Genomic DNA, 27791 nt, shown 5'->3' with positions numbered 1-27791 from the left:
CTCTGAAAACTCTACAGGAAGGAATAGGAGATAAACTAGGGATCCTTGGCTCAGATCAAAACTTGCTTAATAAAGGTCCAGAAATACAACAAATTAAAGGAAGTTTGGACAAATGAGATTTCATTAAACTTCAGTGCTTCCATATGGCAGAGGCATAGCTAGCAAGTTAAAACCCACAGAGCAAGAGAAGATCTTCACTTAGCCATACAACAGATATAGCTCATAGCTAAAATATACCTATGGTTCAAAAACTTAAATATCTCAAAGACAAGTTCTCAAAGAAACAACCATTCCATTAAAAGGTAGCCTATGACTAAAAAAGAGACTGCTCTAAGAGGAAAAAAGAATGGCCAATGGACACATGAAAAAATGCTCAACATCTCTAGCCATAAAAGAAATATGTAACAAAACAGAAGAAAATAAAGAAAAGTAGATAGAAAATTGAGCAATAACTACACCTCTGGTGGGAGTGTAAGCTCATTCAACCACTGTGGAAAGCAATACGGTGGTTCCTTAAAAGACTAAACATAGAGCTCCCATGTGACCTAGCAATTCCACTCCTTGGAATTTACCCACTCATCCAGAAACAAGGACATATTAAAGCCACTTTTTAGCAGCACTATTTACCATAGCAAAGACATGGAACCAACCAGATGTCTCTCAGTAGATGATGAAGAAGATGTGGTACTTCTACACAATGGAATTCTATGCTGCCATCAGAAAGAATGACATATCCCCGTTCAAAAGAAAATGGAAAGACTTGGAAAAAATCATTTTAAGTGAAGTAAGCTAGACCCAAAGGAACATAGGCTCAATGGTTTCCCTCACTTGTAATAATCAACACACATCTAGGACTCTCCTAGCAGAGAATTAGAAAAGCTCAAAACCTAGGTACATAATGTCATATAGGATGAGGCTAAATGAAAGGAACTCTAGGATATGGAAACAAGAGCTTTATCTTATGTGATTGTTGTTCTTAATGTACTGTTATTCTCTTCTCTTTCGTTGCCCTTTGGTTAATGTCATATTATTATTGTATCTGACTTTGTTACCTGAGATATTGTATATAAGTTTATTAGTTTATTTGAAATAGGAAAGGGAAGGGGGAAATAAGTGATTCGATGGGGGTGGGGGAGGAAAATGGGGACAAAAACATGAGAAGGGATATCACTGTGTGAGAAGTAATGCACCTACTATCTGGCAAATGTAACTGTAACACCACTATATATTACCCCAACAATAAAAAATAATAATAAGTGCCGGGAGTTTGGCCTAGTGGTGGAGTGTTGGCCTAGCAGGCACAAAGACCCAGGTTCAATTCCTAAATATCACATACATAGTAAAAGCTGGAAGTGGGGCTGTGATTCAAGTGGTAGAGCTCTAGCCTTGAGAAAGCCCAAGGACAGCACTCAGGCCCTGAGTTCATCCCCCAGGAATAGTAATAATAATAATAATAATAATAATAATAATAATAATAATAGAAAATTGAGCAATAAAAAATATAACCAGAGGCCAGGAGTTTGGCCTAGTGGTGGAGTGCTTGCCTAGCATGCACTAAAACCCAGGTTAGATTCCTCAGTACCACATACATAGAAAAAAGCTGGAAGTGGTACTGTGACTCAAGTGGTGGAGCTCTGTCCTTGAGAAAGCCCAAGGAAAGTGCTCAGGCCCTGAGTTCAAGGCCCAGAACTGGTAAATATATATATATTTATATATATATATAACCAGAATTAAGTATGCACACAACTAAAAATGGCCTAGGGCTCACTTTAGACTATATATCTAAGAGTAAGCAGAATAGCAAAAAGAAAAATGAACTAAGAAGAACAAAAAATATAGGTTCTCCAACTTTTTTTCACGGATGGGGGGCATGTTGTTTCTCCCAATATCAGATATAAAATCGCTTACTGGAGTCTCTGTTTTTGTGCTGTGATTGGCTGTCCTTGTAAGACAACCGGAATCAGGGTGGGGGCATAGGGGTGGGGAGGAGAGAATTTCTTATTTCACAGGAGAAGGCCTCTGTGGTATTTGGGCCTACCATTCCTTTTCCATTCTGTAATCTACATGTTACCTCATGGGAAGAAAACCGTTTGGAGACTACCAGAAAGACAACAGGACAGTTTAGTTAATGGAGAGATCTGATTATAATTCACCTATGGAGATGCAAGAAACTTTACATGCATTTCTGACTCCCTTCTCTGATTCCAGTCTTCATGAAAACTGTAGCCGATCTTCTGAGGAGAAATTGGGGACAAGGGAAAGCTTTGGTGATAACCAAAAGACAGAACGGGGGTGTCCTGGTAAAGAAAGATGGAATATAAATTCATGACAAGGGTGAGGTAACAAGAAAACTGAGTAAGTACCAGGCAAACCCTTGGAATAATGAGATTGGGAAGGGCAGATGCCCACATCTGCCAGTGAGGTCCCAGGACTTCAAGGAACTTCTCATCCTTACTAAGCTTATGCTTTGCCAAGCTCTGATTTCCTTTCTTTCTCTCATTTTCTAGAGCCCAGAAAATCTTTCCCCATAAAGTTTGTTTCTGGAATGTCTCTAGCTTTCCCCCACTCTTTCCCAAGAATCAGCCTGTGGGTCAGCTTCTCTGTGTCCAATGATGCAACCATTAACCACCCACAAAAGATATATTGGACACCAGGTATTGATTAGACTTTATTTTTCAGGTATGTTCACTAAATACTTTGCTGGCATATATATATTGTTTCACCGGGCGGGGCTGGGGGGAGGGGCAAAAAAAGATGTATTGTTTGTTTCCACTTTGTGTCCATAAGAAAATCTACCCCCAATGGTTTTTCTTTCTTTCTTTCGTTCTTTCTTTCTTTCGTTTTTTCTTTCTTTCTTTTTCTTTCTTTCTTTCGTTCTTCTTTCTTTGCCAGTCCTGGGGCTGGAAGTCAGGACCTGAGCACTATCTGTGGGCATTTTCCTCAACACTAGTGCTCTACCACATGAGCCACAGCCCCAATTGTGGCTTTTCTATGCATGTGGTACAGAGGAATCAACCCAGATCTTCGTACATGCTAGACAAGGACTCTACCACTAGGCCAAATGCCTAGCCCATTATTCATAAGGCTAGTACTTAGAGGAATTCTAAGTGTGTGTGTGTATGAGTGTGTGTGTGTGTGAGTGTGTGTGTGAAGGGCCTTGAACTCAGTGGCTGTGCCCTGTTCCTGAACTTTTGTGCTCTAGTATTCTATCTCTGGAACCTCAGCTGTATTTCCAGCTTTTAGGTACTTAATTATGAATGAGTCTCACAGACTCCAGCTGGGGCTGGCTTTGACCGTGATTCTCAGATCTCAGCCTCCTGGGTAACTAAGATGGCAGATGTGAGCCGCTGACACCCAACTTCAGTGACTTATTTTTGCAGTGAATTTTGGTGTTAACCAACATCCTTATGTTCCGTGGGCTTCCATTCCTGAAGTTGTTGCCAACACACTCTCTTATTGTTCTTCAACAGTTTTGAATGTCTTGTTTGTTTCTATTTGGTTTTGTCTAGATCTATATGTTAGGATTGTTATATGGTTGACAAGCTGGTCTGAGTTATCCTAGAAAAGGTGGCACTCAGGCTCATATCAATGTCTTACACTTGATAGAAAAAGGGGTCTACAAACTAAGCCAAGGCCCCTCCACCTTCTTCTTTTTCCAGGTAGAGTCTTATGCTTCTAGGCTAACTTTGAGCGACTATCCTCTAACTTTTGAGTATCTAGGATGATAGGGTTCTGTCACCAGGCCTACCATGATCTTAACTTCTTATTACATAGCTGACATTTTCATTTCTTCTACACTTAGATTGTCACAGGACCCAAGTGATATCCACACAAGGATAAATAGTGACACAAGAAATCCCCCACAACCCACAAATGGACAGAATTTGCCCATGTGAAGGAAACATTAAGGATATGGAAAAAGAAATCTTTACAATGGGCCTTCTTCACCCTCATTCTCTGATCATCACAGCAACTTCTCAATTCCCCTCCTCTACCAGCCCACTGAATACAGAGCACATGCACATTCTCTTCTCTGTGCATAGAAGGTTTTTGAATCCACAGATATTAATAGGTAATTTCTAGAATAGCAATCTACCAGTACTTTATGCTTCTGAGACCACTAGCAATTACCACTTATCAGAATGTAAATGTACACTATTGTTTATGTCATAAGCTATGTGCATATTCTTCTAATTGGGTTTTAAATTGCCATTATAACATATGTTGTAAGTTAATTGTACTAATACCAATAAACTAGTGTGAATAAGGAAAAAAAGAATGTTTTTAATCCATATGTGTGGATTGTACAAAGGGGTTTTGCTTTGGTACTTCAACAGCTTTTATTGTACTCTGAAACCTCACGTGCACATTGTAGTGTGTGTGTGTGTGTGTGTGTGTGTGTGTGTGTGTGTGTGTGTACATGTTCACGAATGCTCATATGCACCAGTCCTGAAGCTTGAGCTCAGGGCCTGGATACTGTCTCGGAGCTTTGTTACTCAAGGCTACAGCCCTAACACTAAGGCCACAGCTCCTCCACTTCAGTCTGTTTTAGGGTGGTGCTTCAAACTGGAGATAAGAATCACACAGACTTTTCTAGTCCAGGACGTTTTGGAACTTCAAACCTCAGCTCTCAGCCTCCTGAGTAGCTAGGCATACAGACCACAGGCACTAAGCTCATTGTGGGTTGTTTTATTGGCATAATACTGCTTTCTCTTCTTTTCTATGTTGCTCATATGCTTTTTTTTCTCACTCCTTCATCTTGAAAGAGGTCACCTGGAAAGCATTGTCTGGGAGGAGCCATCCACAGCCAGCCAGACTACATATTGCATTCGAGCCACACAGGTAACAGACTTACCATGTTGTGTCGTGAAAACTGTTCTGTCCATCAACACTGCCTGGGTTTAAGACGATATGGCTGATGACAGCTAGGACCCCCACTTGTTAGGATGTTCCCAGCAAATCTTCAGATTTGGGAGACAGACGCTTCCTCCATGTTCTATAAACCCCACAGGACTGTTCCATGAGGACACCATTGTATTTCCCTATTCAGGCCTATTAGGTTGTGAATATTCATGCCACATACACAAGTGGTAAAATAATTGTTGAAAGAACTTTCTAAGAGATGAGGTCCTGGGGAAGGGGAGGGAGGATGTATCGGAGGGAGGAAGGGTGGGGAAAACACTACTAATGTTCAATGAACAAGTAGGAAGCTAGAACCAGATAAACTTTGGGATGGGGAGAGCTGGGAGAGATGGGGAGAGCAAGGAAGGAGTGACTTTGATGAACAGGCATTGTGCTCACAAACTGATAGGGTGAATTGAAACCCCTTGGTACAACTACTTAAGGATAAGTTAAAAATATATTTAATATTAAAAGAATAGCTTTCTGAGGGCTACTAATTAATACAGCCGAATAAATCAATGTCCTTTATGTCACTTAGGAGATAGCTATATAGGCAAACAAATAGACAGATAGATAGGGATGATTTGAAATCTAAAAGTGGCTTCTACAAGAACTGTATTTATATAAAAAAATACTTCCATGACAAGTGACATATCAGAAAATAAAGATTGTTGCCATTGTAAATAAATAATACATCACTATTACACAGTTGATAGGATTAAAAACTATGGAGGTTATCAAAAGGGGCACATGAAATCACTTTCCAATATTCTACAAGGTTGTAACAAAATCAATCTCTTTAAATTTCAAAAGGGAAATCAAAGAAAAGCACTGGTGATACACATGTCATCCAAGCTACTCAAGAGACTGAAAACTGAAAACCATGGTTCAAAGCCACAACAGTCAAGAGAAGTATGTGAGACTCTTATCTTCCATGAGCCACCAAGGAGCTGGAAGTGGATCTGAATTAGCAAAATGCCTTAAGCAAAAAAAAAAACTTACGGGCAGCAGCCAGGCCCTGAGTTAAAAGCTCAGGAATACCACCAGAAAATAAAGACATCAAAAACTCAGGGAATATAAAACAAAGGATATTTACCCAAATACTTTAATATTAAAGTGATTGGCTATGCACAGCACTCCCGTGCAAAGCAATCAGGGAAAGAAAAAGGCATCCCTGGGTGGGCATGAGCACCTGAGCTAGCAGTGGGTATTGATTGAACTTTTGCTTTCTTGCCCCAAGGAGAACAGCCAGGGCTATGACCGCACAAAACCACACAGGGGAATCACCATTCCTCCTCTTGGGCCTCTCAGACGACCCTCAACTCCAGCCCATGCTCTTTGGGATCTTCCTGTCCATGTACCTGATCACCATGCTCGGAAATCTGCTCATCATCCTGGCAGTCACCTCTGACCCCCACCTCCACACACCCATGTAATTCTTCCTCTCCAACCTGTCTTTTGTGAATGTCTGTTTTACTAATACTACCATCCCCAAGATGCTGGTAAACATCCAGACCCAGAGGAAAGACATCTCCTACCCAGAGTGCCTCACTCAGGTGTATTTCTTTCTGGATTTTGCTGGAATGGATAATTTCCTATTGACCGTGATGGCTTATGATCGCTTTCTGGCCATCTGTCACCCACTGAACTACCCACTTATCATGAACCCTCACTTCTGTGGCCTCCTGGTCCTCGTGTCTTGGCTTCTCATTTTCTGCATCTCACTAATCCATGTTGTACTGATGAGGAAATTAACCTTCTCCCCAGGAACCACCATCCCCCATTTCTACTGTGAACTAGCTCAGGTTCTCCAGGTGGCCAGCTCTGACACCCTCATCAATAACATTTCTATGTATGTGGCTACTGTGCTGTTCTGTGTGTTTCCTGCCTTAGGAATCTTCTTCTCTTACCGTCAGATATTCTCCTCTTTAATGAAGATATCCAACGCGGCTAGCAAGCACAAAGCCTTCTCCACCTGTGGCTCTCACCTCTGCGTGGTCTCCTTGTTCTACGGGACAGGACTTGGGGTGTACCTCAGCTCTGCGGTGTCCTCCTCTGCCCACAGAAGCAAGATGGCCTCGGTGATGTACACAGTGGTCACTCCCATGCTAAACCCCTTCATCTACAGCCTGAGGAACCAGGACGTGATGGGGGCTCTGGGGAGACTGCCAGGCAGAGTAGTCTCCTGTCTTGATGGATTGTGAACCACATAACAAAGTAGTCCATTGGAAGAGAGAAGACAAATCGGCTGAATTTCAGCATGGTCAAAATTTTTCCTACATTTTAGGACTCAGTATATATTTTCCGTCTACAAAAGAGATATTAGATCATGTCTACTCTGCAAAGCCCTATGGCTTTGTTTGTCAATGTGTGGCCATGTCTTACAAAGAATTCTACATGCTATCTTTTTAAAATCTCTTTGTCTTTTCAATGTGAATTGTCCTTAATATACCCATTCAGGCATATTAAGGCATTTCTAAATTGAACATAGAAAGCACTTATCACAATCCAAGCTTACACAGTATCCCCCTAAGTTATCCTCTTCAATGTCAATTCTTCCTCTCAACATTCTGAACAACTTCTTATCCTCCTCCTCCTCCTCCTCTTTATCCTTCTCCTTCTCCTTCTCCTCTTCGTTCTCATACTCCTTCTTCTGTGATAGCCCTGGAACTTGAATTCAGCCCCTGGGTGCTCTCCATCAGCATTTTTGGTCAGGGTGTCCCTCTACCATTTGAGACACATCTACACAATCCCCTTTTGGGGAAGCTATTCAGAGATGGAACTCTCATAGACTTTTGTCTGTGCTGCCTTTAAACCACTATCCTCAGATCTCAGCCTCACACCCTCACAGCTGGGATTACAGATATCAGTCTCTGCCACCTGGCGAGAAGAATTTTATTTTTGACTTCACAGAACCGGAATAACACATACAAGAATCCAAGTAGAATTCCTACACTTTCTGAACAGCAATTATGGCCATACATATGAGATTTTAAGTCAAGGGTTTTATCTTTTTTTGTTTTTTACTAATTTCTCTTTCTCACTCAGGTATGAACTTGTTTCCATGGTAACTGTATAGGTGACATCCACACCAACAGTGTCTGAGGATGCCTGTTTCTTCTCAGCCTCACCAGAACTAGTTGAAGATTTCCTTCATGCTTGACATAATACAAAATCACAGTGTTTTAAGATTTGCACACCGTGTGTAGCTAAAGAGGTTCAATATTTCTTCATGGATTTCTTCAGAGAGCATATTGAAATAAACAAAATCGCAGATGAAAATGGTAATATCATGACAGAAATTACCAAGATCCAGAATATCATGAGGCAATACTTCTCAAACCTTTATGCCAACAAATTTGAGAATCTAGATGAAATGGATGAATTCCTAGCCAATATTAACATACCCACACTGAACCAAGAAGAACTAAGCCAACTCAACAGGACTATTTCAAGCTCTGAAGTAGAAATGGCAATTGGAGAACTTCCACCTAAGAAAAGGCCAGGGCCAACTGGATTCACAGCTGAATTCTATAAGGTCTTCAAAGCAGAGCTCACACCAATACTCCTCAAGCTCTTCAACGAAATTGAAAATGAAGGTTCCTTGCCAAACTCATTCTATGAAGCCAGTATAACCCTCATCCCCAAACCAGACAGAGATTCATCAAAGAAAGAGAAATATAGACCTATATCTTTGATGAACATCGATGCAAAACTTCTCAACAAAATACTGGCCAACCGTCTACAACAACTCATCAAAAAAATTATACACTATGATCAAACTGGATTCATCACAGGGAGGCAAAACTGGTTCAACATACGCAAATCAATTAATATAATTCAACACATCAACAGGAGCAAGGACAAAAATCACATGATTGTCTCAATAGACGCGGAAAAGGCATTTGACAAGATCCAACACCCCTTTATGTTAACAGCTCTTGAGAAACTAGAAATCCATGGAACATTCCTCCATGTAATAAAGGCTGTGTATGAGAAACCTAGTGCTAGTATCACACTTAATGGTGAAAATCTAAAGCCATTCCCTCTAAAATCAGGAATGAGACAAGGATGCCCACTCTCTCCACTACTCTTTAACATAGTACTAGAATTCCTAGCCAGTGCAATAAGGCAAGAAGCAAGCATAAAGGGGATCCAAGTAGGGAAAGAGGAAATAAAACTATCCCTCTTTGCAGATGACATGATTCTGTATTTAAAGAATCCTATAGACTCTACTCCCAAGCTCCTTGAGCTGATTCAAAGCTTTGGAAGAGTAGCAGGCTATAAAATCAACCCTCAAAAATCAACTGCCTGCCTTTATGCCAACAGTGAGAGGAACGAGGCAATAATCAGGAATGAAACTCCTTTCACAATAGCCTCAAAGAAAATGAAGTACCTAGGAATTAGCTTAACTAAGAATGTAAAGGACCTTTTTGATGAAAACTTTAAAACTCTAAAAAAGGAAATTAAAGCAGAACTAAGGAAATGGAAAAACCTCCCATGCTCCTGGATTGGAAGAATCAACATTGTGAAAATGACAATCTTGCCAAGAGCTATCTAAAAATTCAATGCAATACCCGTCAACATCCCACTGTCATTCTTTAAAGAAATAGAAGAGGCAATTCAAAATTTCATATGGAATAATAAAAGACCCCGTATAGCAAAAACAATTCTTAGCAGAAAGAACAGCGCTGGAGGAATTTCAATTCCAAACTTTAGACTCTATTACAGAGCTATAATTCTCAAAACAGCTTGGTACTGGCACAGGAACAGGCCTGAAGACCAATGGAATAGACCTGAGGACCCAGATATTAAACCACAGACCTATGGCCACCTAATCTTTGACAAGGGAGCCAAAAAATAGAATGGAAGAAAGACAGCCTCTTCAACAAGTTGTGCTGGCAGAACTGGTTAAGCACCTGCAGAAAACTAAAGCTGGATCCTTCTTTGTCACCTTGCACTAGAAGTAACTCCAAATGGATCAAAGACCTGGAGGTAAAAGCTGACACACTGAAAACTCTACAGGAAAGAATAGGAGATACACTAGGCCTCCTTGGCACAGGTCGAAACTTTCTTAATAAGGACCAAGAATCACAACAAATCAGAGAAAGGCTGGATAAGTGGGACTGCATTAAACTGCAGAGCTTTTGTATGGCAAAGTACATAGCTAGTAAACTAATCAGGAAACCTACAGAGTGGGAGAAGATCTTCACCAACCAAACAACGGACAAAGGCCTCATATCTAAAATATTTCAACAACTCATAAAATTGAATCACTCCAAAACTAATCTCCACAGTAACAACCATCCCATTAAAAAATGGGCCAAAGACTTAAAGAGAGTCTTCTCTGAAGAAGAAACAAAAATGGCCTATAGACACATGAAGAATTGCTCAACATCTCTGGTCTTAAAAAAATGCAAATCAAAACAACTCTAAGATTCCACCTCACTCCAGCTAGAATGGCCAGGATCAGGAAAACGAATGACAACAGATGCTGGAGGGGATGTGGCCAGGAGGGATCACTACTACACTGTTGGTGGGAGTGCAAACTCGTTCAACCACTATGGAAAGCAGTGTGGCAGTGCCTCAAAAGGCTAAACATAGAACTCCCCTATGACCCAGCAATTCCACTACTTGGCATTTACCCAACCACCCAGAAACAAGGACATACTAAACCCACTAGCACAACAATGTTCATTGCAGCACTATTCACCATAACAAAGATATGGAACCAACCTAGATGTCCCTCAGTTGATGAGTGGATCAACAAGTTGTGGTATTTGTACACAATGGAGTTCTATGCTGCTGTCAGAAAGAATGACATCACCCCATTTGTTAGGAAATGGAAAGACTTAGAAAAGATCATATTAAGTGAAGTAAGCCAGACTCAAAGGAACTTAGGCTCAGTGGTTTCCCTCATTCGTCATAATCAGGAGAAACCTTGGGCTCTACTAGCAGAGATTTGCAATAGAGCAAAATCTTGATACATAAGGACATATAATGTGAAGCTAATTGAAAGGACATCCAGGATAGTGAAACAAAAGCCATATAATGAATGATTGTTGTCCTTAATGTACTATGTTGTCTCTCATCTCCTTTGCTCTCATCTCATATTGGTATAGTATCTCACCTTGTTATCTGATATATTGAATTTATTTGTATTTGGATATTTGAAATTTGATAGGGAAGGGGGGAAAACCAACACGGGTGGGGGGTGGGGGAGGGAGAGAAATGGGTAACAAGACATGTGAAAGGGTATCAATGTATGTGAATTAATGCACCTTCTATCTGGCAAATATCATGTAACCCTTTTACTTATTACAATAAAACCAATACAAAAAAAGAAAGAAAACCAAAATAAATGCAATCTAGGAAAAGAAATGGCACCTAAACACCATACCATCTAAGGACCACAAGAACTGTCAAGACACAGGGCCTAATAAAAGCTTTTAAAAATGGTAGGAACTAATGAATATCTCGCAAGTCTAACTCTCAATATCAATGGATTTAACTCTCCATTTAAATGGCATAGACTATCTAGTTGGATCAAAAAGCAAGAGCCATCGATCTGCTATCTTCAAGAGACACATCTTACCCAAAAAAATAATCATCTTTTGAAAGTGAGCCATTCCCTCTCAAATCAGGAGCAAGACAAGGATTCCAACTCTCTCCACTCCTCTTTAACATAGTAGTAGAATTCCTAGCCAGTGCAATAAGGCAAGAAGCAAGCATAAAGGGGATCCAAGTAGGGAAAGAGGAAGTAAAACAATCCCTCTTTGCAGATTACATGATTCTGTATTTAAAGAATCCTATAGACTCTACTCCCAAGCTCCTTGAGCTGATTCAAAACTTTGGAAGGGTAGCAGGCTCTAAAATTAACCCTCAAAAATCAACTGCCTTCCTTTACGCCAACTGTGAGAGGAACGAGGCAATAATCAGGAAAGCAACTCGTATCACAATAGCCTCAAAGAAAATAAAGTACCTAGGAATTAGCTTAACTAAGAATGTAAAGGACCTTTTTTTAAAATATATTTTTATTGTAATTAATAGAAGGGTTACATGATATTTGCAGATAAATGGTGCCTTAATTCCCACACATTGAAACCCTTTCACACGTCATTGTCCCATTTCCCTTCCCCCTTACCCCACCCCTCATCCTGTTTTCCCCCGTTCCCTATCCAATTTCAAATAACCAAATACAAATATATCCAATATATCAGATAACAAAGTGAGATAGTGTAACAATATGATATAACCAAGGGACAGTAGAAGTGATGAGAGATAACATAGTACCTTAAGAACAACAATCATTAATTATATGGCTTATGTTTACATCATATTTTAAATGACAATATTAACAAACAATGTTCAAGGAGGAAATCTCTAATTACATTCTCTGGCACTTAGTATTTAGAACTTAATCCAAATTAGGCTAACGGTTTGTATGTCATAGAAACATATCACTTCATGAAATAAAACATTATGATTATAGAGTCATAGGTTTTTTGTGTATATAGTCATGTTTGTATTTCCATTATCATGTCCATTGCTTTGGGTATGCAGGTATTGAGTCCTCTCTGTTGTACACTTTGGATTTAATAACTGCATATTAAGGATACCATGCACCTTTTGTTCCTTAGGTCTTGACTTGTCTCACTCAGCATGATTCGCTCTAGATTCATCCACTTCCCTGCGAATGCCATTATTTTATCTTGTCTGTTGGCTATGTAGAATTCCATTGCGTATATATAGCACATTTTCTGTATCCATTCATCTGCAGTAGGGCATCTGGGTTGTTTCCATCGCCTGGCTATTGTGAATAGTGCAGAGATGAACATAGCTAAGCAGGTGTCTTTATAATATCCTGAGTCATGATGTTCAAAATAGATGCCCGGAAGTGGTATGGCGGGATCATAGGGAAGGTCTATTTTCAGTTCTTTAAGAAACCTCCACACTGCTTTGCAGAGTGGCTGAACTAGTTTACAATCCCACCAGCAGCGCAGTAGGGTTCCTTTTTCTCCACAACACAGCCAGCAACTGTCATTGTCTGAGTTCGAAATCTTGACCATTCTTGTTGGGGTAAGGTGGTATCAGGGTTGTTTTTATTTGCATTTCCTTTATGATCATAGATGATGAACATTTTCTCATATGTTTTTCTGCCATTTTAATCTCTTCTTCTGATAGGCCTCTCTTTAGTTCCCTCGCCCATTTAGTAAATGGTTTATTGGGTTTCAGGGGATTAGTTTCTTGAGTTCCCTGTAGATACTGGATATTAAGCATTTGTCAGATGTATTGTTGGTGAATATCTTTTCCCAGTTGGTTGGCTGTCTCTCTACTTTTGCAACTATGTTTTTATCTGTACAGAAACTTTTTACTTTTAGGTAGTCCCATTTATCAAGTCTCTCTCCAATCGGTTGTGACCCTGGGATTCTGTTCAGGAATCTGTTGCCTGTGCCTGTTCCAGTGTCTCTCCTACATTATCGTGTAGCAATTTCACGGTTTCTGGTCTGACGTTGAGGTCTTTGATCCACTTTGAGTTAATGCTTGTGCATGGCGAAAGGCTAGGGTTAATTTTTAGTTTTCTGCATGTGGCTGCCCAGTTTTGCCAGCACCAATAATTCAATAGACTGTGTTTGTTCCATTGTACATCTTTGGCTCCTTTGTCAAATACAAGTTGCTTATAGGTATATGGTTCTATTTCTGGGTCTTCCATTCTGTTCCACTGATCTTCTGGTCTGTTTTTTATGAAAAGTTTAAAACCCAAAAAAAGAAAAATAAAGCAGAACTAAGGAAATGGAAAAACCTCCCATGCTCCAGGATTGGAAGAAACAACATTGTGAAAATGACAGTCTTGTCAAGGGCTATCTACAAATTCAACGCAATACCCATCAATATCCCAATAGCATTCTTTAAAGAAATAGAAAAGGCAATTCAAAATTTCATATGGAATAATAAAAGACCCCCGTATACCAAAACACTTCTTAGTAGAAAGAACAGCGCTGGAGGAATTTCAATTCCAAACTTTAGACTCTATTACAGAGCTATAATTCTCAAAACAGCTTAGTTGGCACAAGAACAGGCCTGAAGACCAATGGAATAGAACTGATGACCCAGACATTAAACCACAGACCTATGGCCACCTAACCTTTGACAAGGGAGCCAAAAAAATAGAATGGAAGAATGACAGCCTCTTCAACAAGTAGTGCTGGCAGAACTGGATAAACACCTGCAGAAAACTAAAGTTGGATCCTTCTTTGTCACCCTGCGCTAGAATTAACTCCAAATGGATCAAAGACCTGGAGGTAAAAGCTGACACACTGAAAACTTCACAGGAAGGCATAGGAGATACACTAGGCCTCCTTGACACAGGTCCAAACTTTCTTAATAAGGACCAAGAATCACAACAAATCAGAGAAAGGCTAGATAATTGAGACTGCATTAAACTACGGAGCTTTTGTATGGCAAAGGACATAGCTAGTAAATTAATTAGGAAGCCTACAAAGTGGGAGAAGATCTTCACCAACCAAACAACGGACAAAGGCCTCATATCTAAAATATATCAACAACTCAAAAAATTGAATCACTCCAAAACCAATTTCCACAGTAACAACCATCCCATTAAAAATGGGCCAAAGACATAAAGAGACTCTTCTCTGAAGAAGAAAAAAATGGCCTATAGACACATGAAGAAATGCTCAACATCTCTGGTCATAAAAGAAATGCAAATCAAAACAACTCTAAGATTCCACCTCACTGCAGTTAGAATGGCCAGGATCAGGAAAATGAATAACAACAGATGCTGGAGGGGATGTGGCCAGGAGGGATCACTACTACACTGTTGATGGGAGTGCAAACTCATTCAACCACTATGGAAAGCAGTGTGGCAGTGCCTCAGAAGGCTAAACATAGAACTTCCCTTTGACCCAGCAATTCCACTACTGGACATTTACCCAACCATCCAGAAACAGGGACATACTAAATCCACTAGCACAACAATGTTCATTGCAGCACTATTCACCATAGCAAAGATATGGAACCAACCTAGATGTCCCTCAGTTGATGAGTGGATCAACAAGTTGTGGTATTTGTACACAATGGAAGTCTATGCTGCTGTCAGAAAGAATGACATCACCCCATTTGTTAGGAAATGGAAAGACTTAGAAAAAGTCATATTAAGTGAAGTAAGCCAGACTCAAAGGAACTTAGGCTCAATGGTTTCCCTCATTCGTCATAATCAGTAGAAACCTTGGGCTCTACTAGCAGAGATCTGCAATAGAGCAAAATCTTGATACATAAGGCCATATAATGTGAAGCTAATTAAAAGGACCTCCAGGATAGTGAAACAAAAGCCATATAATGAACGATTGTTGTCCTTAATGTACTATGTTGTCTCTCATCTTGTTTGCTATCCCTTGGTTATCTCATATTGGTATTGTATCTCACTTTGTTATCTGATATATTGAATTTATTTGTATTTGGATATTTGAAATTTGATAGGGAAGGGGGGAAAAACAAGACGTGTGTGGGATATGGGGGGGGAGGGAAATGGGTACCAAGACATGTGAAAGGGTATCAATGTATGTGAATTAATGCACCTTCTATCTGGCAAATATCATGTAACCCTTTTACTAATTACATTAAAAAAGAAAAAAGAAAAAAAATGAATAGGAGCAACATCTACGATATGTAGAAATTGCATATGTATGACATATATGTGTGTACATATATAATATTTAAAAAGGAATGAAGCAAGTGCAATATAATACAATTTAGATATAATTTAAGATTTGCAAAATTACAGGGGGGAAAACCAAGACGGGTGGAGGGTGTGGGGGGGAGGGAAATGGGTACCAAGACATGTGAAAGGGTGTCAATGTATGTGAATTAATACACCTTCTATCTGGCAAATATCATGTAACCCTTTTACTAATTGCAATAAAAAACTAACCAGTAAGAAAAAAAAGATTTGCAAAATTAAACATCTTCTGATTTATATGTAATACTCATTTGCCTACTGTTGAACCAATAAACAAATAATTTTCAAGTGTTAAAAAAAACAACTCTAAGATTCCACCTCACTCCAGTTAGAATGGCCAGGATCAGGAAAAGAAATAATAACAGAGGCTGGAGGGAATGTGGCCAGGAGGGATCACTACTACACTGTTGTTGGGAGTGCAAACTCGTTCAGCCACTATGGAAAGCAGTATGCCTATGCCTCAAAAGGCTAAACATAGAACTCCCCTATGACCCAGCAATTCCACTACTTGGCATTTACCCAACCATCCAGAATCTAGGGCATACTAATTCCACTAGCACAACAATGTTCATTGCAGCATTATTCACCACAGCAAAGATATGGAACCAACGTATATGTCCCTCAGTTGATGAGTGGTATTTGTACAAAATGGAATTCTATGCTGCTGTCAGAAAAAACTATATCGCCCCATTTGTTAGAAAATGGAAAGTCTTAGAAAAAATCATATAAAGTGCAGTAACACAGACTCAAAGGAATTAGGCTCAATGGTTTCCCTCATTTGTCATAATCAGTAGAAACCTTGGGTTCTCCTAGCAGAGATCTGCCATAGAGCAAAACCTTGATGCATAAGGCCATATAGTATGAAGCTAATTGAAAGGACCTCCAGGATATTGAAACAAAAGCCATATAACGAATGATTGTTGTCCTTAATGTACTATGTTATCTTTCATCTCCTTTGCTGTTCCTTCGGTATCTCATATTGTTACAATATCTCACTTTGTTATCTGATATATTGAATTTATTTGTATTTGTTTATTTGAAATTTGATAGGGAAGGGGGAAAAACCAAGACGGGGCAGTGTGGGGGAGGGTAATGGGTACCAAGACATGTGAAATGGTATCAATGCATGTGAATTAATGCACCTACTATCTGGCAAATATCATGTAACCCTTTTATTAATTACAATAAAAAATATAAAGAAAAAGAAATCCATCAATTGGGCTGAGAGGGATTATAACAGAAGGTAAGGAACTTGGGCCTGATATGGGAGAAATGAAGATCAGAAAATACAAATGTCCAGTTAGCCAGGGAGGATACATTCATTAAAAAATAATCATTAAATTATCATACATTTATTAAATCCACTGAACGGGGCACTGAGCTATTCTTGTGATATTCTGAATGGATACTAAGGGTAACATATATGAGGTAACAAATATAATTTTATAGATGGAAACATTTGGTAGTATGCTCAGTTTCGCAGTGTCCATATTAAACATGTGATTTCTATAACTTTAAAACATGAGATACTTTTAAAATAATAAATAAAAACCAGGAAATTGTTTTTCCCTGTAGAGATCAAGTTATCTATTACATGTCCAAATATTCTTCAAGACAGGGAAGAGACCTGTCTCCAGAGATTTAGTCCCTATTGAAATTAACAGTTCCTTTAAGGATTCCTTCTTATTTTCTTTAATCAAAACAAAAGTGAAAAAACAAAAAGAACTAAGTTCCCCTTGGAATAAATTAATTCCTCTCTCCCTGTAACAGCTACAATATTGCAAGAAATTAACCTGTTTATCCATGATGTCATCTTCACTTTAACTCATGGGAACAAAATGGTTTGGAGACTAGAAAGATATTTTATTCCATGAAGACAATTATTTCATGAAATACAATTCATTTGATGAGGTCTTAGTAGATTCATCGATTGACTTGCAAGAAACTGCACAAGCTTCTGATGCCCTTCTCTGAATCCAGTCTCCGTGAAAACCCTAGCTGACAAAGTTCGAAGAAGGAGTTGGGGGATAAGAAATCTTTAGTGGTAAAAAAAAAAGAAGACAGAGCCACGGTAACCTGATAAAGACAGGCAAAATGTAAATTATGTCCAGTGAGGAGAAACAAGAGAAAAAGGACCAGAAGTGGGCTCACGTCTGCAGGTGAGGTCCCAGATCTCCAGGTAACTTATCATCCTCATGGAGCTCATGCTTTGGAAACTCTGATTTCCCTTCTTTCTCCAGCCTACAGCACCTTTCTCATGAATTCATTTCTGGAAAGTCTCTTGCTTTTCTGCAAGAATCAGCGTTATCTGTCAGCTTTGCTTTATCCAATTATGTATTTATTAATCACCTGCTGAAAGATCCATGTGCACCAGGTATTGTCTGTTGGGTTCATGCCACTGGACTTCTTTGTTCTCTAGGCCTCAGCCTTGAACTTGGCACTGTCCTAATCTCCTTTTACTCAAGGCTAGCACTCTACTACTTGAGCTACAGCTCCACTTCCAGCTTTTTCTGTCATTATTTGGAAATAAGGGCCTCATGGACTTTCCTTTCCCATTAGTGTCCATAACAAAATCTAGCCAACAATGGAATTATTGATAAAGAAGAATTCCCCTTCATGTGTGTCTGTGTGTGTGTTGTATGTGTGTGTGTTGTGTGTGTGTATGTGTGCTTGCATGTGCATTGCCAGCCATGGGGCTTGAACTGTGGGTCTTTGCACTTTCCAGAGCCATACCAAGTGAACTACAGCTCACTTGTGGCTTTTTGGTAATTAATCAGGAATGATAATCTCATGATTTCCCTGTCTGAGCTGCCTTCACACCCTGATCCTTCAATTGCAGCCTCATAGTAGCTAGAATGCCAGCTTGAGCCACTGGCACCCAACTTCCTTCACTTAGGTTTGCATATGCACACTGGCTTCAGTGTGCACAGAATGGTTTTCTATGTATTCCAACTGGAAAAGGGGGTTTTGCTGTGGTATTTCCACAAAGGCATATATTGTGTTTTGATCACAGTAAACCCCGATGTAGCTCTTTCTTTGGCCCATAGTCCCTTCTTCTGATTTCAACAGGGTTTAGTGGATTTTATCTTCATCTTCACACATATTCTGTATTAATCCCACCATTACTTCCCTCTCTCTCTGGCTTGTCCCCACAAACAACTACATTCCTGATATATCTATATGTAGATAGATCATAGATAATAGAAATTAGATGCTAAGAAAAATTATAATTCTAAGAGTGACATTTTCCTTACCTTTAATGATTCCAATAGAGTAGCAATTGTCTCCCTGTATAGAATCCTGAAAAGATTAGATTTCTTTAATGGGTAAACAAGATTGAGATAAGCCTACTATTTATTATCTTTTTTGATATTTCATTCTAATTAATAGAAGGGTTACATTATATTCACCAGATAGAAGGTGCATTACTTCACACACAATGATGCCCTTTCTCATGTTTTGGTTCCAATTACCTTTGCCTCACCCCTGCCCCTCATCTTGTTATCCCCCCTTCCCTATTTATTTTTACATCTCACTGTATAAATATCAAGTGTCTAGGTAGGAAACGACAACTGAAAACTACACATATTTCACAGTTAACTGTCAGTATGCCCATTGAGTTAGACATAAAATTTAAGATTTCATTGTAATTCGTAAAACTTTGTAAGAGAAGATAGCATTAAAGATAAATGAAAAAGAAAAAAACAAAGATAAAAACTAACAAAGACACAGTTCAGTAGGTAATGGACCAACAGACAGACAGATAGATACACAGATAATAGATGGGCAATTACATAGATATATCAGAAGATAATACAAAAACACATGGATAGATATATAACTAACCAAGAGAAAGGTAGGTAAGTAGAAAGGTAGATAGATATTACAGATAGATATACACAGGCATACATACACAGTACACACATACACAGAAACTGAGATATCACAGTAGCCTGGTACGTACATGATAGACAGACACATACATACATAAATAATAGACATACAGTGGGTTGGAAGCTGGGTAAGAAGGTAGCTAGCTGAGTCGGCAGACAAATAGATACAAAGACACAAAACTGTGAAGAAGAAAACACATGTACCATTTGTCTTTCTGAACCTGGATTATTTTGCTTCCAGTCATTTTCCTCCACAGGATGGAATCCAGTGTTCTTAACGGTTGAATACTATTCCATTATATGTCTGTTTCTGTTCTCCTTTCATCCACAGGACAGCAGGGCTGATTTCATTCGTTGTCTCAGCCTAAAAGGCCTGTGCCTTCCTTTCCTACTCCATCTTTCCTCCCCCCAGCACAAATGATTTCCATTTCCAAGAAGATTTTCCTCCCGAATGCTGTCATTCTGATTTACACAGCTTCCATTGCATGAGCATAAAAGATGTTGACACTTGTAATTGTTCTGGAGAAGACAAACACTAGTATTCAAACTTTAAGATTTCTTTGTAAATGTTCCAGACAAACTGCTCTTTCAGAGCCTTCAGCATATGAATCATCTTCATCCAGTTTACTATTGCATGATGCATTAACTCTGCTGATTTCCACACAATATGTTCCTGCTCCAGAGCATGAAATCCCATGCAAGTGATGGATGGTGTGTGTGTGAGACTACTTACTCAAGGCTACTACGAGATCCACTGTCATCCTTTTAGTGCTACAAAAAGGAGATAAGACTCTGACAGACTTTTCTTACGCAGACTGACTGACAACCACAAACCTTAGCTCACCACTTCCTGAGTAGCTAGGATTACAGGCATGAATTAAATGTGCTAAGCATAGCGTAGGTTATTTTAATGATGTTGTGTTCCTTGGTCCTCATTTCTGTGCAGCTGGTAGTCTCTTTTTTACCCTCTCATATTTTGGAAGAAATCACCTAGAAGGAATTCTCTGTCGGGAGGTTTCCACAGACATGCTGACCAGCCATGGTATATTCCATCCACACAGGTAACAGATATGTTGTGTTGAGAACAGCTCAGCCCATGAACACGGCCTGGACTCCAGGCAATGAGGCTGAATGACATCCGGGAACTCCATGTACTGAGATCTTCCCCACAAATGCTCCCATTCCTGTGATAGATGCTCGCTCCATGGCCTGCACAGAACGGGAAGACAACTTGATCCTATTACATGGTGAACATTCCCTCCACCAGGAAAATAGGTAAAAGAGTTAATTGTACCTGAGAGTTGAAAGCGCTTCCTGAAAGGTGAAGGCAGTGGAAAAGGTGGACAGAGAAATGGAGAGAAGAAAGGTGGGCAAAATCATTCCTAATATTCAGTGTACAAATGTGAAGCTGGAACTGAGTGAACTGAGGGAGGGGTTGGAGTGGGGAGAGTTGTGGTGACATGGATGAAATGGTCTTTTACTCAAACACTGATCATTGAATTGCAGCCCCATTGTACAAGTAGGTAAGAATAAGGTTTAGAAAAATACATTTCATAGGGACTGCAGCACAGCCTACTGATAGAGTACTTGCCTAGCATGCACGAACACCCGAGGTTGAATCCTCAGTACCACAAACATAGAAAAAACTGGAAGTGCTTATGTGGCTCACTTAATAGTACTCTAACTTAGACAAAGCCAAGGACAGTGCCCAGGCCTTGAGTTCAAGCCTCAGGACTAGCAAAACACAAAATTTCACAGTCAGTGAATACAAGACAGAGATATTTACCCACATATTACAATATGAAAGTGAGTAGAGCCAGTCTTGGCTGTGCAGGTCAAACTAGGAAACAAAAAAGGCATCTGGCAGGGGCAGGGCATGACCACCTGAGCTGGCAGTGGGCATTGATTGAACTTTTCCTTACTTGCCCCAAGGAAAACATCCAGGGCTATGACAGAACAAAACTTCACAGGGAAATCACCATTCCTCCTGCTGGGCCTCTCAGATGACCCTCAACTCCAGCCCATCCTCTTTTGGCTCTTCCTGTCCATGTACCTCATCACCGTGCTCGGAAATCTTCTCATCATCCTGGCCGTCATCTCTGACCCCCACCTCCACACGCCCATGTACTTCTTCCTCTCCAACCTGTCCTTTGTGGACATCTGTTTTACTACTACTACCATCCCCAAGATGCTGGTGAACATCCAGACCCAGAGGAAAGACATCTCCTACCCAGAGTGCCTCACTCAGGTGTATTTCTTCATGATTTTTGGTGGAATGGATAATTTCCTATTGACTGTGATGGCTTATGACCGTTTTGTCGCAATCTGTCACCCACTAAAGTACCCAGTTATCATGAACCCTCACTTCTGTAGCCTCCTGGTCCTCATGTCTTGGCTTCTCATTTTCTGCATCTCACTACTCCATGTTCTACTGATGAGGAAATTAACCTTCTCCCCAGGAACCACCATCCCCCATTTCTTCTGTGAACTAGCTCAAATTCTCAAAGTGGCCATCTCTGACACCCTCATCAATGACATCTGTGTGTACCTGGCTTTTGTGTTGTTTGGTTTGTTTGCTGCCTTAGGAATCTTCTTCTCTTACTCTCAGATCCTATCTTCTTTAATGAAGCTGCCCAACACAGCTAGCAAGCACAAAGCCTTCTCCACCTGTGGCTCTCACCTCTGCGTGGTCTCCTTGTTCTACGGGACAGGACTTGGGGTGTACCTCAGCTCTGCAGTGTCCTCTTCTGCCCACAGAAGCAAGGTGGCCTCGGTGATGTACACAGTGGTCACTCCCATGCTGAACCCCTTCATCTACAGCCTGAGGAACCAGGACGTGATGGGGGCTCTGGGGAGACTGCCAGGCAGAGTGGTCTCCTGTCTTGGTGGATTGTGAAGCACAGAACAAAGTAATCCACTGCAAGAGGGAAGACTAATTGGCTGAATATCAGCATCATTGATTCTTTTCCTTCATTATAGAACTCATTATATTTATATACTGAGTCTCTCTCTAGATATATATCCATCTAGAAAATATATATGAATTCAAGTATACCCTGCAAAGCCCCTATGGCTTTGTCTGCCTATATGTGGACATCTGTCTTTGAAAGAAATTTACTTAATATACTTCAGAAAAACATCTTTCTTGTCAGTGTGAATTTTCCTTAATATTCCCATTTGGCATGGTGTTATACAAATTCTTCTGGTCATTTCAAATTGAGCATAGAAACCACTTATCACAGTCCGAGGTTACACAGTATCCCCTTAAGTTATCCCCTTGTATATTAAATCTTCCTCCTAAAACAAAAAACAACTTCTTCTTCCCCCTCCTCCTCCTTTTTCCTCCTCCTCCTCCTGCTCCTCTTGTACTTCTTCTTCTGCTGCTACTTCTGCTGCTGCTTTTTCCTCTTCCTCTTCCTCTTCTCCAACAGCCCTGGGACTGAATTCAGTGTCTGGTGCTGTTTGTGAGCATTTTTGATCAGGGTTATTCCTCTGCTATTTGAGACACATCTACACAATCCCCATATCAGGGAGCTATTCAAAGATAAGACCCTCATAGACTTTTGCCTGTGCTGGCTTTAAACACCAGGCCTCAGATCCCAGTCTCCTGTGTAGCTGGGATAACAGATGTCCGTCTCCGCCATTTGGCAAGACAAAATAACTTAATTTTTTACTTAGCAGAAACAGAATAAACACATACAAGAATCCAAATAAAATCTCAACACTTTCAGAACAGCAGTTATGGCCTTACATGTGAGATTTTGTTTAAGTTTGAGGGAATATTTTTTTACTAATTTCTTTTTCCACTCACGTATGAAGTTGTTTCCATGATAGCTATACTAAGTGACATTCTCAGACAACAGTGTCTGAGCATGCCTGTTTCTTCTCAACTTCACCAGAATTGGTGTTGTAGATTTCCTTCAGCATTGACATAATACAGAATCACACTGTTTTCTTGATTTGCATATCCTATGTAGTTAAGAGGCTGAATATTTCTTTGTGGATTTCTTCATGGCCATTTTTACCTCTTTTAATGATTGTCTTGGTTGTGAGCATTGGCCCACACCTGTAAACCTAGCTACTCAGGACGATGAGATTTGAGGATCACAGTTCAAAGTCAGCTTAGGCACTAAAGTCTGTGAGACTCTTATCGTCAATTAACCATTAGAATACCAAAAGTGGTGCTGTGGCTCAAGGGGTAGGGCAGTAGCCTTGAGCTGAAGAGCTCAAGAACAGCAATCAAGCCCTGAGATCAAGCCCCATGACCAAACAAAAAAATACATGAATAAATAAATAAATAAACATTATCTTATCCATGTTTTTCCTCATTGGGAAGTCAACTTAATTGTAAACCCTTAATATTTGGTGTTGAGAATTTGAGAGGCTTTCCTTCTAACTCCTGGGACTGGGGCTCTTTATAACTGAATGCCCCACACACATCTTTCATTCTTATCAGCCTTTCCCATATTCTGAATAAAGATTTGATTTGCTGCAATCCCTTTTGTCAATTTTTCCTCCTATTTAATGAAATACTACAGAACTTTCCAGAAAGTACTAGTCTTGGCTCTATCTCCAGTTATGTTCTCTATGGTTTCCTGTTGTAATTTCAGCTTCGGGTCTTACAGGCTGAGATGTGAGGATGGCGCCTCCAAGCCAGGTTGGGCAGGAAAGTCTGTGACACTCTTATCTCTACCCATAAAACTGCTGGAAGTAAACGGGGCAACCTGTGCTCACCCCTGAATCCTAGCTACTCGGGAGCCTGAGATCTGAAGATCACAGATCATACCCAGCCTGGACATGAAAGTCCATCAGACTCTTACCTCCAATTAACCACCAGAAAACTGAAAGTGTTGCTGTGGCTCAAACAAGGAGATTGTTAGCCTTGAGAGCTCAGAGATAGCGCCCAGGCCTACAGTTCAAGCCCCACAAGAAAGAGAGAGAGAGAAGAAGAGAGAGAGAGAGAGAGGCGGGGGGTGGAGGAGAGAGAGGGGTGAGCTCTCTCTCTCTCTGGTAAGGAAACAACACACAATGTACTGAATGGAGAAACCTGGAAGGTTCTCTCAAAGATCTAGGTTACACAGGAGCTTGCATTCACCCCTGTCACTCAGCACTGTGTCCCAGCCAGAGCAATCCATCAAGAGAAAGAAAAACATGCACTCAAATTTGAAAAAATAATACATCCCAGAGTGTTGTTGTGTGTACAAGATATGACCTCCACTAAAGTAACTCCAAAAATCAGTTCTGGTGCCGGTGGCTCAAGCCCAAACCCCCAGGTACTGCACAGGCTGAGATCTGAGGATGGAAACTCACAGTCATAATAGGCCTGAAGTCCTCCAGGAGTGACTCCAAAAATCAGTTCTGGTGCCGGTGGCTCAAGCCCAAACCCCCAGGTACTGCACAGGCTGAGATCTGAGGATGGAAACTCACAGTCATAATAGGCCTGAAGTCCTCCAGGACCTTTTTTCCAGTTCAGTAGGAACAAGACAGAAATGGAGTTGTGGCAGAAGTGATAGAGCACCAACGTTCAGCACAAAAGGTTAGGGAGAATTCTCCAATGCAGAACACCAGGCCGAGAACCAACACAACACACACACACACACACACACACACACACACACACACACACACACACTATCCATCTTTCAATAGGATCAGGAGAAAATGATATGTTTCCAGTTTTATTTAGGGGGTGTCATTTCTTTTCCTGTGTGTCTGTCTGTGTGTGTGTGTGCATGTGTGTATGTGTGTTGCTCTTGGAGCTTGAAATCAGAGCCTGGGCATTGTCCATGACTCTTTTTGCTCAAGGATTCTGCTCTTCTGCTTGAGTCACAGCTCCATTCTGCCTTTTTAGTGGTTCATTGATGAGAAGACTCTACAGACTTTTCTGCCCCACTGGCTTCTAACTCTAAATCCTCACATCTCAGCCTCCTAAGTATTTCGAATTACAGGCCTGAGCCAGCAGCACCTAGCTGAGATTGTTTTCTTTTTTCTTTTTCTCTTTCTTTAGTTTTTTTTCCGTTCTTGGACTTGAACTCTGAGCCTGGATGCTGTCCCTGAGCTCTTCAGCTCAACACTACCACCATACTCCTTGAGCCACCGCCACACTTCTGCTTTTCTGGTGGTTAACTGGAGATAAGAGTCTCATGGATTTTAATGCCTGGGCTGGTTTTGAACCAAGATCCTCTGATCTCAGCCTTCTGAGTAGCTAGGATGACAAGAGTGAGCCACCATGCCTGTCCGGTGTTTTCTAAGCTGACTTCATAGAAATCCAGCAATTGGGCCAAGGGGAGCAGTAACAGAAGTTAAGGAATTAGGGGCTGATATGAGAGAAATGAAGATCAGAAAATACAAATGTCCAGTTAACCAGGGAGGATACATTCATTAAAAAATAATTAAATGTTCATACATTGATTAAATCCACTGAACAGGGCACTGAGCTATTCGTGTGATATTCTGAATGGATACTAAGAGTAACATATATGAGGTACCAAATATAATTTTATAGGGTCCTGGGTGTCTCAGTGTGCTGCTGACCAAACGAAACATGGGATTTTTATCTATAACTTCCAAGTATAAGACACTATTAAATAATGAATGAAAATCAAGAAATAGGATGGAGCGGCTCTTGCTGAGTCCAGATCTGCCCGCCGTGCATCTCCGATTCCCGCCCATCATGCACCCTAGAGTTCCAGTCCTTCCAAGTCCAGAATGGAAGGTCTCAAGGATCAGCTGATTGTGAATCGTCTTAAAGAGGATCATGTGCCCCAGAACAAGATTACAGTTGTTGCAGTTGGTGCTGTTGGCATGGCCTGTCCCATCAGGACTTGGCAGACGAGCTTGCTCGTGTTGATGTCATGGAAGACAAACTGAAGGGAGAAATGATGGACCTCCAGCTCAGCAGCCTTTTCTAGAAAACACCAAAAATTGTCTCTGGCAAAGACTACTCTGTGACTGCAAATTCCAACCTGGTTATTGTCACAGCTGGGGCCCGTCAGCAAGAGGGTGAAAGCCGTCTTAATTTGGTCCAGCGCAATGTAAACATCTTTAAGTTCATCATTCCTAATGTAGTGACGGACAGCCCAAACTGCAAGTTGCTTACTGTTTCCAATCCAGTGGATATTCTGACCTAGGTGGCTTGGAAGATAAGTGGCTTCCCCCAAAACTGTGTCATTGGAAGTGGCTGCAATCTGGATTCAGCTCGGTTCCATTACCTGATGGGAGAGAGGCTGGGAATTCACCCCTTAAGCTGTCATGGATGGGTTCTCATGGAGACTCTAGTGTGCAAGTGTGGAGTGGAGTGAATGTTGCTGGTGTCTCCTTCAAGAATCTGAATCCTGATTTAGGCACTGATGCAGACAAGGAACAGTGGAAAGAGGTTCATAAACAAGTTGTTGACAGTGCCTATGAGGTGATCAAACTGAAAGGCTATACATCCTGGGCCATTGGACTGTCTGTGGCAGATTTAGCAGAAAGTATTATGAAGACTCTTCGAAGAGTTCATCCAATTTCCACCATGATTAAGGGTCTCTATGGAATAAAGGAAGATGTCTTCCTTAGTGTTCTTTGCATTCTGGGACAGAATGGAATTTCAGATGTGGTGAAGGTCACTCTGACTCCCGAGGAATAGGCTCACTTGAGGAAAAGTGGAGATACGCTTTGGGGAATCCAAAAGGAGCTACAGTTTTGAAGTCTTCTATGTACCACTTCACTGTCGATGCTATAAGAGAATTTTAGTCAGGGATTATGCATGTTGTCCCATACTTATCTGTGACTAAAGCAGTAGCATTATAAAAAGACCTGGGAAAAGTATCCATTTCCTGAAATTAGGACTAGGACTGGTTCAGGAAAACATGCAGCTGTATTCTGACGGTGGATGGGTCCTGTGTAACTGTAAAAACTGGAAACTGTAAACAATTTCACCCTCTCTGAGACACCACTGCCAATGCATGGTGCATAGTCCCTAATTACCCTTCGAACCAGATATGTTACTGTGTGCTTTGTAAATCACCAAAACACCTAGTTCCAACTTCTTTTCCCAATCACACTTCCTGGGATGGGTTGTATAAATCCATTTTTGCATGTCACATGCATCACTGATTTAAAGGATATTTTATGTATTATATATCAATAGTGTGCATTGCATGTTATGTAAAAAGCTACATATGAACAGTGCAAAAACTATCCAAATGTCATAGGAAAACACCAAATAAACCTTGAACAGTGAAAAATATCAAGCAATT

General features: G+C 40.5%; 2 protein-coding genes and 1 pseudogene across 2 annotated transcripts; all 3 read left to right on the top strand.

Annotated features, from left to right (window-relative positions):
* Positions 1-6329: 6329 nt before the first annotated feature.
* On the top strand, positions 6330-7106 carry LOC150068242 (olfactory receptor 7D4-like). The gene has a single exon (XM_090353908.1). The coding sequence runs from the start codon at positions 6399-6401 to the stop codon at positions 7104-7106; it is 708 nt and encodes a 235-aa protein (XP_090210034.1). The 5' UTR covers positions 6330-6398.
* A 14393-nt stretch (positions 7107-21499) lies between these two features.
* LOC150068241 (olfactory receptor 7D4-like) lies at positions 21500-22447 on the top strand. The gene has a single exon (XM_090353801.1). The coding sequence runs from the start codon at positions 21500-21502 to the stop codon at positions 22445-22447; it is 948 nt and encodes a 315-aa protein (XP_090209927.1).
* Positions 22448-26241: 3794 nt separating this feature from the next.
* Positions 26242-27238, top strand: LOC150068240 (L-lactate dehydrogenase A chain pseudogene; annotated as a pseudogene).
* Positions 27239-27791: the final 553 nt, after the last annotated feature.

The sequence above is a fragment of the Megascapheus bottae genome, chromosome 1 (genome assembly GCF_031878675.1).
Source record: "Megascapheus bottae isolate mThoBot1 chromosome 1, mThoBot2.hap1, whole genome shotgun sequence".
Lineage (NCBI taxonomy): Eukaryota > Metazoa > Chordata > Mammalia > Rodentia > Geomyidae > Megascapheus > Megascapheus bottae.
The sequence above is the reverse complement of the archived record's forward strand: the minus strand, read 5'-3'. Positions and strand labels throughout refer to the sequence as shown.